Source organism: Apodemus sylvaticus, chromosome 2 (assembly GCF_947179515.1).
Source record: "Apodemus sylvaticus chromosome 2, mApoSyl1.1, whole genome shotgun sequence".
Classification (NCBI taxonomy): Eukaryota; Metazoa; Chordata; class Mammalia; order Rodentia; family Muridae; genus Apodemus; species Apodemus sylvaticus.
In genome coordinates this window covers 177,520,344-177,532,532 of record NC_067473.1, presented here as the reverse complement: position 1 = coordinate 177,532,532, position 12,189 = coordinate 177,520,344, and the positions used below count along the sequence as shown (strand labels likewise).

The following is a 12,189-nucleotide window of genomic DNA, read 5'->3' as shown; positions in this document are numbered from 1 at the left end:
CCTAGATCAAAGTGGAAGATGTCCCTGTAGGGGCAGCCTCTTCACTTTCCACAAGTCAGCTTCCAAGGTGGCTGGCTTTTCTATCATAACAGTTCTAGCATCTATACTTGCTATTAATGTCTTCTTCAACTCTGTGGTTCAGGAGATCCTCACGTGGGCTGAAGCATTTATATATCATAGTGTAAGTTAATTTCTCATAATATATTAACTGGTGTTCTACTGATAGATTCCTCCTATGCTCACTTACTAAGTAGATATTAAGGGCTAAAGAGTCCACATTTTTTCCCTTGCAAATTTATTGAGCCAAATCCTTGCTGTGACACGCGCACTTCACCCCTGCGGACACTGTAATCTCTTCTTGAAACTTGTTGATTTCTTTTTTCAAGATTCTAGTCTCCTTCATAACATGGGTTCAGGTGATGGCCCCAGTATGCACATAGAAGTTGGGTACAGGACAGACATCTATAGACCTAGCACGTCTGGGATGGTGGTGGATAGAAAGAATGTTGAAGCTCATTGGTCAGATAGCCTTGCTGAATTGGTGGGCTCCAAGGTCAGTGAGAGATTCTCTTCCAATAGTAAAGAGAGGAGAGAGAGAGAGAGAGAGAGAGAGAGAGAGAGAGAGAGAGAGAGAGAGAGATTGAGAGATTGAGGAAGATATCTGATACTGATCTCTTGTCTCTACACATGCATATGCAGGCTATTGCACCTGCACATACAAAATTTGTGTGTGCATACACAAAAATGTGCATACATACATGCATACATACATACATACATGTACATTGGACTCCTTTGAATGTGGCCATTTTAATAATAATTTCTGTGTCCTTTAATTTACTTCTGGTCACTTGTGATTAGCTAATAAGCACTAATATTTATTATAATTTAAAAAAATGTGTCCCCATTCTTCAATGAGGGATGGAACTAACTGAGGGTAACGTGTATTGCATTTGTTCTTACTTCTAGGATTTAGCATCATGCTCTCTGAAGTGTAGGTGATTAATCAAAATGCATTGATAATGATAAAAAACAGTGCTGGGGATATATAGAGAAACAGACTATTTCTTGCTGTGTGCTAAGATCATTTAAATTGGTTGCAACAGGTTTAATTCCTCAAACACCACCTACACAAATTTCATACTTTTTCAAAAGGGTAAGAAAAAATAAATCTGAAGGCAATGAAAAAGAACTTCTTTCAAGGTCCCCAGGCAGAAGAAAAAAATCACTATACCTGTATAGTGAAATGTAAAAGGGAAATTGTACGTGCAGATTCAGAGAATCATGTTTGCATTTTGGTGGAGGGGATGTTTGTTTGTTTATTACCTTGGCTTGATGGTCAGAAAGAAATTGGGAGAGAAATTGGAAATATCACATGATATCTTGCGATATGACTAAAGACTCACTTGACATTCAAGTGTATCCAAATATCACATGCATCTGACTATTTTTGCAAGAGTGGGCCACCGCAGGAGATGCTTGTGATGTTGTTAATGTTCCTAAAACAAGGGTTCCTTCACACAGTGCTGGCAGTGCAGGACAGGTTTTAAAATGAAACAGACAAAATTCTTTTAGGTTGTGCTCATTTTTGATATAGCAATTTAACCTTTGTGAATCAATCCTAAGGATATAATAAAACATGTTCATGAAGACATGTTCATGCTTATGAAAAACACTGGAGATATTATCTATGTCTAATACTAAATATGTGATGAGTGTCTTGTAGATTATATACAGGCACCAAGTATAACAATGGGGAATTTGATGACCCAAAAGTGCATTATAGTAGTATAGCATTAGTCTTTAGTACACAAAGTAATAGGTTTCACTGTGTCATTTCCATATATGTATATACTATATTTTCAGTATCAATGTTTTCTTTTTAAAAAATAATAAATATTGATTCATTATTCCTAATAAAAAGATAGAATATATCAAAATATTAATTCAAATACATTAAGGGAAGTTTCACACATAAGTTTAATTTTCTAACCTAGTTTTTTCAAGCCTACTAAAAAAATAGCTTTTAAAGGAATATCCATCCTGGAAATCAATGAAGATATGTGAATAACTATGAATTCATTACTAGAACTGGAAGAAACATCAAATATTATGCTCTTTTAAAGAAGGATTGTCATTGTGTGGGGGAAAAGCGAGCATCCTGTTTTCTAGTTAATTTAGAATATTCTTCTGACAAAATAGGTCTCTGGAGAAAGAATGCTTGTTTTCTCATAGGCCCTGAAGTCAGGTGTAGATCAATAGACAAACATGTTCTGCAAATCCTGGCATTTATTCCCTGCAATGTGTGAAATTATTTAAACATCCTATAGGGATTTAACTGCTGGCATTTCCTGCTCAGTAGCTCTTTCATTAATGAGGAGAAGGTTCCCCGTGTGGAATCTGACTTTGGTTTGATATTTACAGACCAAAATGTCACATGTAACAGAAGACCTGCAACCAATGTGAACATTTCCACAAGCCAGGTTATACTGAATTTCCAAATGATTTGACTTCTTGACACACATGCACAGTCCTTGCTGGGAGCTAGGCGGTACCTTGGGTAATTTCAACACCCCAGTGACTGCTGATTAGTGCAGGAACGGAAATTCATGCTTATGGTTTGGCTCTTTACAAAAGCACTGTTGGGAAACCCGTCAGGGTGATGTATCTTGCTAATTTACAGGAAGCATCCTTATGATTAATTAATCAGAAACTAAGTCCTCACAATCTCATAACTGAAAATCCGGTTTGAAATACAAAGACCTAGATCTAGTAGGCGTGCTCCTGCTTGTCAGGAAGGAGGTCATGAAAGATGAGGAAAGTTTTCACTTATTGAAGAAAAACAAAGTTGCTCCTTGATGCAGCAGTAAAGCACCAGGAACAAGAGAGCATTACGGAGGGAAGAGTTTATTACAGCTTATATAGAGAAAGCCCACAATGGTGGGTAAGATGTGATGACCTGAGGATGGCACCGGAAGCTGAGATCAAATCTGAATCCCACAGGGTGTGGGGGCGGGTGGAGAATCTGAAGTGAGGCTGTAAACCATCAAAGCCTGCCTGCCCACAGTGGCATATCTCCCCTAGCCAGGTCATGCTTCCGAAAGGTTCCATACCTTTCCAAACAATACCACTAAGTAGCACTCAAGTGCGTGAACACTCAGGACCATAGAGGACGTTGCTCATGCAAAGCACTGCAGGAAATATGTCTGAAGTCTGGGTTAAAACCAGACCTCCTCTTTGGTTTGTGATTCAGTGTTTCACTGGCCTCTGAACTAAGCTAAAGTGGTTTCTCTGGCATTTTCTAAAAGATTAGCACTCTTAGCCGATATCAGTGCAACTCTGTAGAGCGATTGCTAAGAAATGGATGAAAAATCAAATACGGTCCATTGCTTGGTGAGAACACAGGGGTGAAAGGAGTCTTCCAGGACCAAGACCACTGAGGCTAATGGGAAGAACAAAAGCCACATGGTAAACTGGGAAAGTGAAGAATTGAGCAGTTGATCCATTTCAGGATGAACACTTTTCAAAGGAATTCTAGTGACATATGGTTCAGGTGGAGTGACAGGTCTCTGCTCATAAATGGGCGGGAACAGAGCCAGGTGCCTGGGCAACAGTGGCTCGAGATGGACGCAAGAACAGACCAGTGGTCAGGGCTTGTTCATAGCAGCACCTCTCCAGTTTTGGGCCTCAGGATATTTTACATTCTTAGAATCATTGAAGCATTCACGAAGTGCTTTTTACAAAATACTCCAACTATATTTATCAATAGCTATAGTAGAAATAAAATTAGGATATTTAAAACATTTATTATCTGATTTAAATTACATTAATATTCTTCTTATTCCATGTTAAAGTGATATTGTAGTTTTGCCCAAAATAGTCATGCTGAAAAGTAGAAATTATTTAGTCAGGGGAGTGATAACTACTATACATTTTTGTGCATGATATTCCATGTCTGGCTTGTAGAAGAAAGCTGGGTCCTTTTTTCTATATGTACACAAAATCTCTTGCAATATTGAAGTCATAGAACCTAGGGAATCTTCACCTCTACCTTCATGAGTGTCATATAAAAAAAAACTATTTTCAAATTACTATGACAACAGCCCTGTCCTTGTGGTTGGTCTGCTTACATTTTTTTGGGATTTCAGTCCTCACTTGAACAACCTCTGTCACACAAATAGCAGCTTGTGTGATTGCTGTGCATTTTCAAGGACAGGAATCAGAACCTCTGGTCTGCTTCTGAGATAGCAGTATACGGGTTTATGCAACTATACCACATTTTTCTCTGTTCCCAAATCTTTCCATCCCTTTCTTCTTCAGCAGCCTGTGAGACTATTACAGGGGACTGAGGCCACCTTCAACAAAACTGGTGGGCTCAAGAAGTGATTCTTTGATGGAAAATATATATTTTAATCTTTCCATTCAGCTAATTTATGTCATTTATAGTCTTGTATTATTTTACCCCCATCCTTGTCCTCATTGCCCCCCCAATCCTTTCTAGCTCATGATATGACATGGGGAAATATTTTGCTGAAAGTTGTTAAAGCACTGTTTGAAAGCAAAACGGGAGATGACAAATATCAACCTTCAAGAGAAAAAGCAGCTTTGAGTAAACGGAAAAGCAAAGAAATCTGAGATCAAATTTCAGCATAAAAGAAATGTCAGACTTTCAGAATGCAGAGTGAGAATTCATGGAGAATGCCACACGGCTATTCACAGTTAAAAGCTCCTGTGTCAGGCTGGAATTAGGAATCATCAGAAGGAGAGTGTATTTCTCCAGGAGGTTTTGAGTCTGATGACACACTCTGCATCAGCTGGGGGAGAAAAATGCCAATATGAATATCTGTGTTGTGTTTCTGATAGGAAAAGTGATAGGATCTGACAGGTTTGTTTTATTATTCCAGGGAAAATGATGAATGAGGATTCTTACAGTGATTGAGTTCCTCTGCATACTGAATAATGCATGTTCCTTCAAGGAGCTTTGTGTGCTGACAGAATACCAGAAGCCATGAAGACTTGGAAAGCAAGTGCAATCTCCTCATGATATACTGGAAGATGGTGGGTCTCAGAGCTCAAGATGTTTTCCCAAGGACATCCGTTAACATGGAAACCAGAACCCAAATCTCAGACCAAGATTGGCTGCCTTACTAATTTTCCAGAAAGGCCTTTTGATTTATGGACTAGAAATTATCATGTCTACATATAAAATAAAATGACTAGGTTGTGTCTGTTACTTATTTATTATATTCTAAATGGATCAATGTTGACATAACAATGATGTGGCAATTTGAATGAGAAATGTCCCCCATGGACTTGGTCCTCAGTAGTTGGAACTGTTTGAGGAAGTTGTGGAATGTTTATGAGGTGGACCCTTGCTGGGGAAGCACATTACTGGGGGGAAGGCTTTGAAGGTTCATTTCTTCACACTACTTCTTGTTCTCTCTGTTTCATATGTGTATATGAAAATGTGGTTAGGCAGCTTCCTGCTCTGCCCACATCACGCTTCCCTAGCTATGGTGGACTCTATCCCCCTAGAACCATAAGTCAAATAAACTTTTTCTTCCTTAGGTTGTTCATTGTCATAGTATCTTAGCATAGCAACTGAAAAGTGACACAATAGTGAGCTGTGTAATTATCTAACTTGACTTGGGTACTGGATCAGCCATGAACCAGAAGCAGGGATAATGAATCCCCAAGCCAAGGAGACAAGAGGACTATACAGACACACTGTCTAATGGATCATCTATAGACTCAGAGTTGAGAATTAACTAACTACATTTTCATCATACAAAAGGAATAGTTTTTAAACATTCTTACTATAAAATGATAAGTCGAACATACTGACTAGCGTAATTTTATATTTCTATATTAAATTTAAATATTAAACATTAAACATTAAATAATATTATATTATATATTGTATATATCATACATATAATATATGTTATATACACACATATATATGTATATATGTATATATGTATATATATATATATATGCACACGCACATGCAGCAAAGACTCACAGGGAATCCCATTAACATGTAATGCTTTGATAGGTCAACTAACAAAGAAAATCAAAAGCATATGAAAAGAAAGAACTTTTCATACTCTGGTTAGTGGTGGCTCTTCTAATTCTATTGATCTATTTAAGGCCTAATGGCATTGACTATTTCTCCAAGGCATGTCTCTGTTTGGATGCTACAGCACCTTCCCTGGCTTCTCTCAGATCACAGATACTCTTTCCCTGTCCCTTGGTTTTCCTTACTTCGTAGTGCACTTACAAAGCTGCTCTGTCCCTGTTTTCTAAACATCTGCTTGTTGGTTTCTTCTAAAGATTTTAAGTCTGCTATTATTCTTTGAGGTGCATTGTTCCTACAAAGCTTCAGAACTCTTATGTAATTACATACTGGGTCGTTCCTAGAGACCACACGTTTAGGTTTTCTGTTGTAAACAAAGCCCTTCAGCCTATGCTGCTCAGATCCACTATTCCTTCAAAGGCCTGTGTGTCAGTCCATGGGGGGGGAGTTGTCAAACATTCAATCTAAACTTGAATTCTTTATTACCTCTTCTCTCTTTGTGGCTTTCTTCTGAAATATTTCTTCAGTCTACTCTATAGATCTCTACTGGTACCAAGACCAAGCCAAGAATCATTTTGCAAGTAGATTAGTATTAAACCTGACAACCAGCTAATATCCTTAAGGCCGTCTCATTTTTTTTTTCAAAACTGTATTCTTCACATTATTGCTACAAGTATGCTTTTTAATACAAGCCTGTAAACAAAATTCCAGGGACTGGAGTAATAGCATTGTATTTCCTACCTAGATCACAAGGAAGGCTCCACAATCTTTCTTAGGTCAATGTTTGCAATATTGTAATGCCATGAAATTCTATAATGCTAAATTAATCACTGTCATCTAAAAACTCATAACTACACACAAGCTACTGCTCTTGAAGAAATCTTTGCAAAGCTTGTAGTCAGATTCCGTTTCACTGGAAAGGAGTACTTTCTGTGGGATGTTTTGCCTTTCCCTTCTCTGGGCTCCTCTAGCACTCACTGCTTTACTTTAATTAATGCATAACAGAGCACATCCTGCGGTGGCCTCTCCTTACAAACTGTGTGTTTTTCTTAGCAACAGTCACCATGGCTTATTTCATTTCTGACTAAGTGCATAGCACATATTTTTGCTCAATAAATGGAAAAGCAACACCACAGTCCATAGCTGAATTAGGTATCTAATAAACAGAAGTTTTAATCGGCTCACTACTGTGAATTTCATACTTCCGACTTACGATGCTAGCCAGGACTGACTTCATATAAATTAATCTACCCAACAAACAAGGAAGCGAGTGGCTTTGTGTGAGTATTTTAGTGAACCATCTTCACAAGAGAATTGATTTTGAAAGCTGGGGCTTGCTTTATTTAATATTGCTTTTCTTCCTGAAAAACAATAATTTTACATCATGTGAGGGGAGCAAAATTTGGTGCCTTTCGTGCATTTTATTTAAGTTCCTGATGTAATTTCCCGAGTTGCTTTTTAAGTATAAATCTTTTCACTAAAATGACTTTTCAGTGCTTTGGTAACTTATTTGCTGTTATCCACTGGATTCTTGTGCTTTTGTATCAGGGTTCAGAAAAACAGCAGCCATTTGCCCAGAAGCATCGATCTTAGCTCAGGTCTTTGCTGGTATGCCCTTCTCTAATGGACGGACTAACACCCAGAGAGCACACTGCCAGCCCTCAGTGGTGGAGATGTGAACACTCAGTGGCCTGGTCTGTGTAGATTAAGCACCAACAGTCTCTTGTTTAGAATAAACATGAATGCGCTGGAGAGTCTTAAGGCAGAATGAAGTAAGTTGCAGTACACAGATTCTCCAAAACTCAAGCTGGAGTAAACCAGTTCTCCAGAGGTTAAACCAAACAACAGCAGTTGCCTCAGAGAAGAGGGAAAAGAAGAAGCAGAACATGGGAGAGCCTTCTCTTTACTAGCTTACATAATAAGCACACTCTGTTCTCAGGAATGTCAGCTTTTGAATTTAGAGTTGTGGAAAGGCTCGTTTCTGGGAACAGCTTGTCCTCAAGTTCTTTAGCAGTTCAGTTAAACCAAGAGTGGGAGTCACAGGATGCTCCCAATGGAAACTCACAGCCAACCTTGCTGTGACCTGTCTGGTGCACGATAAGGAGCTGGAAGGCTTGCAGTCAGAGCACGATTCACCCAGGCTCTCGGATTGCTGCTTAAGAAGCAGGCTCTGATTTGGAGGTAGTTCTTTACCTCTCTGACTGTTAAGTCAGGTGAATCTAGAGAACACTGCTGAGTGAAGGGAAATCATTTGAGTGTGATAATATATAGCCGTTTCTGTTCACAGGTAGAAAAAAAGCTGAGAATATTTAAGCAGTATTATGAGTTAAATATGAAATGATCCCCCACGTTGGCCTCAGATCCGATGGAACTAGGGTACCAGTGGTAGAAAGCCACTCTATGCATGTGTTGGGAACCAAAGCTGGGTCCTCCGGGAGGCTTTTAGCCACTGAGGCGCGTCTGTTTGGACACTTGGTTGTCAGCTGGGGATAATGAGGAAGTACATCTCTAGGGAGGCTTTAGGCTTTACAGTGTGCCTCCACGTTCTCTCCTCACTCTGGGTGTAGCCACCAGGTCAGCCTCAAGCTCCTTCAGACCATGCTTTCTCCAACATAATTTATTCTATTACCCTGGAACTGTCAGCCAAAATAACCCCCTTCACTTTAGTTGCTTTGTGCTGGGGATGTCCTATTACAGCATCCGAAATACCAGGAAGGAAGCATGGAGGAAGCTGTACCACTGTGGTTCACAGGGCAAGTTCTGCCTGCACCAGGGGCAACACCAGATTCTCAGCCCCTCAATTATTAGGTCACAGGATGACAATCTCTGTGAGTCTTAATATTCGTGAATGTAAAATTAGAAAACTGATAATGTTTACTTCTTCTTAGAGTTATTGTGGGCACTGGATGAAGAGAATATTAAAGTCATGAATTCAAAACTCTGACTTGTACACTGAAAATAAGACTCAAGTAGACTGTCAAGCTCTGTTTGTGTGGAGAAGGGTTAGGTTTAATATTTAGGGATCAGAGAATAGAGAAATTAGTTTAATAAATTCTTGCATTTTATATGCCAGTAAACAGAATTGCTATATTTTTTTTGAGGAAAATCTCTAGAACAATATCCCACGCACTTTTTGAAGTGCAATGACATTTAAGGCCATTAGACAATGTGTAAAATACGGTGAGTCTGAATGAAGACAGCCTGTTGGGAAGATAGTGAAAGTTGTCCCAAAAATCAAACTTAAAAATCTTGTATTGATTATTCTTTCATTTATTTATTTATTTATTTATTTATTTATTTATTTATTTATTTATTTTGGTTGAAGCATTTTTTTTGACAGTCTTCTATTATAGTTCAGACTGGCTTGGTAATTCTTCAGACCAGATGCTAGCATATAGCAATCTTCCTGCTTCAGCCTCCAGTGTGCTAGGATTAAGGCATGTGCTACTGCATTTATTTTATTTTGTTAAAATTCAAAGCAGTGTTCTACTTTTAATGGTTTGTTTTTAAATTGTGTGTATGTTGTGCATGTGTGTGTGTGTATGTGTGTGTGTGTGTGCATGTGTATATGTGTATGTGTGTGGCATATACCTGTGTGACCATGTACTTCAGAGTGCTACTGCATGCATGCAGAGGTCAGAGGACAAGTTGCAGGAGTCAGGTCTTTTCCATCACCTTTACCTGGCTTCCAGAGATCACACTCAGACCCTTGGCTTTGGTTGACAGCATTTTTGAACACTGAGCTCAAAATGTTCAAAAAACTATGTTTTTCAAAATATAACTTAAATATAAATCTATTTGATTTTTATAAAACATAACTGCAAACACACACACACACACATACACACACACACACACACACACACACACCTCTCCTTATGACCACTGCACACATTTCCACTCACCTGTCCTGACCTTATGTTACTATGAATATACTAACTGCCCCTATAGATTTGTCCATTCTACATATTTCATACAAATGGGAATACAGAGCATGTGGCCCTTGGTCTGTGGCATTGTCTTTCACTTAGTGTACTACTTCAAAGTTCACCCACATTGTCACATATATCAGTATTGTTCTTTTTATTATGACACTACACAGAGTGCCTTTCATTGTTCCATTGGTGGGCATTTGGTTTGCCTGTATATTTTAAGACCAATGATTTTCTCAATAACTATGTATGGGGTTTGAGTGGCATAAACGTTTTTTATTACTAATCTTGGGTATAAAATTAAGAGTTGGGATTACTGGATCATAATGGAATTTAGTGTTCAATAACTGCCAGGCTGGGCATCCCTGCCCCTGTACATGTTTCCCCCAGACAGCAAGGTTTACATTTCTCTGCCTCCTCTGCAATGCTCTGCACTTCCTGATACCTGTCAGGCCTGGTGAAAGAAAGCGCTCAAGTGCTCTGCTTGGTTTCCTCTGCAGTTTTCCCAACAGCCAATATCAAATGAAGTATCTTCTCAGGTACTTCCTGGATATTTGTATAATTTTAAAAGTACTTGTCAGATCTGTTACTCATTTCAAAAGTGGGTTATTTCTCTTTATGTCCTCCACTTTTATTCTGTATATGCTCTGCATGCAATTAGCATATTCCATCGAAAATGAGTCAATGTTTTCCTCTTCTCTGTCAATTGCTGATGTCAGACTTTGAGCTAACTTCCCATTCATTAGCCAATTTCGGGACGATGGGGAATAATTGTTCTATTATTTTAAGTCTTCAGCAAAAAATAAAAAATGACCAGGATTTTGCCAGGTAATGATGCGCAGCTTTGGATCAATTTATATTTTAGTGGGAACTGGAAGTTAAAACTGACTCGCATGCATTTGATTTCTGAGATAAGACCACACTGTGTATGCCAAGTGGGCACGGGATTGACAGCAATTCTTCTGCCTCAGATTTCCCAGCTGCTTTTCTTTGAGAGAAACTGGACTATTCACTTAAGAAAGTATAGACATTCATTAGTCTTTATCTTTATGCAAAGATACAATGAAAGCTTAGAGAGTTTGAAATTTACAGGCATGGCTTGCTTTTCTTTGAAATGAATGTCCACAGCTATTGAACTTGGCAACACGCAGACTAACTGCATAGTCTTGTTTTTCCGTGGTCCTAACACACATCAGCATACACTTTGCTATGTTAAGTCTTACCTGGACGTCAAAAGACCAAGAGCTTCCAACGGGTGTGAAAACGTCCACCTTCTCAAGATGGCATGCACTTCAGAAACTGTCCCTTCATCCCAACCAGGGGCGCTACCCAAGACCAGAGGAAGAGAGGAGTTCTCATTATTGCAGTAGAAACGATAAAACCACAAATATCTTCTTTTTTCCTCAGAAAGTCTGAAAAAAAAAAGGAAATTGTGTGTGTTGTCAGAGGGGAGGGTGTTGAGTATTGTTGTAAACACCAATACAAAACCTTGCTCTGGTTTCCTGAATTGTATCTCAGTTTTTATTGGAAAACTGGTTCTTTATCATGAAGGACTTTGATAGGTTAGTTTATCAGCTTACTATCTGCTAGTATATTCTTTGCAGAAAACAGACCAAACCAAAACAAAACCCCCCTTCATTTCAGATAATTCACATTTACTCTTCTCCCTCTATCTCCCTCTATTACTGCCTTTTAAAAAAAAATGTGTCACTTTTGTGGGCAAAGTGTCTCCTCTAGGACAGACCATGTCTGTGTGAGTCTTGTGAACTCAGTCTGGGGAGAACAGTCCTGTTTCATGCTTTTTCCTTTATAATGAGTCAGCTGAGAAGCAAGTGAGTCTGTGAAGAAAAGGCATAATTTAAGGATGAAACGTTGTCATTTTGGAGTTATTCCTCCAGAGTTCAGATGGTTCTCTGACTAACCTCACAGAGATCTCATTTTATTCCTGGGTGACAAGAGTTCAACCCTTTGGCGTCAAGACAGCCCTGATAACACTTTCTCACACACTCCACCCTAAGCAGAAACCTCAATCTAGAGCACAGAGGGTGACTTCTGCGGAGTTTACCATGCTGCTCTCAGGAAATCATACAGTCCATTGAGAGGATAGTGCCTGTCACATGACCATCTCCATGTCCACTTTTGACCCTTGCCTCTCCCAAAGTGTACAATCCAACTTGT

General features: G+C 38.9%; 1 protein-coding gene across 3 annotated transcripts in view; it reads right to left on the bottom strand.

Annotated features, from left to right (window-relative positions):
* Positions 1 to 12,189, bottom strand: part of Pik3c2g (phosphatidylinositol-4-phosphate 3-kinase catalytic subunit type 2 gamma) — a 311,639-nt gene that overhangs the window by 198,105 nt on the left and 101,345 nt on the right. For all 3 annotated transcript variants that reach the window (XM_052172749.1, XM_052172750.1, XM_052172751.1), the window contains one exon: positions 11,235 to 11,423. In XM_052172749.1, coding sequence (XP_052028709.1) covers positions 11,235 to 11,423 — 189 coding nt within the window. The remainder of the gene's footprint in view (positions 1 to 11,234; positions 11,424 to 12,189) is intronic.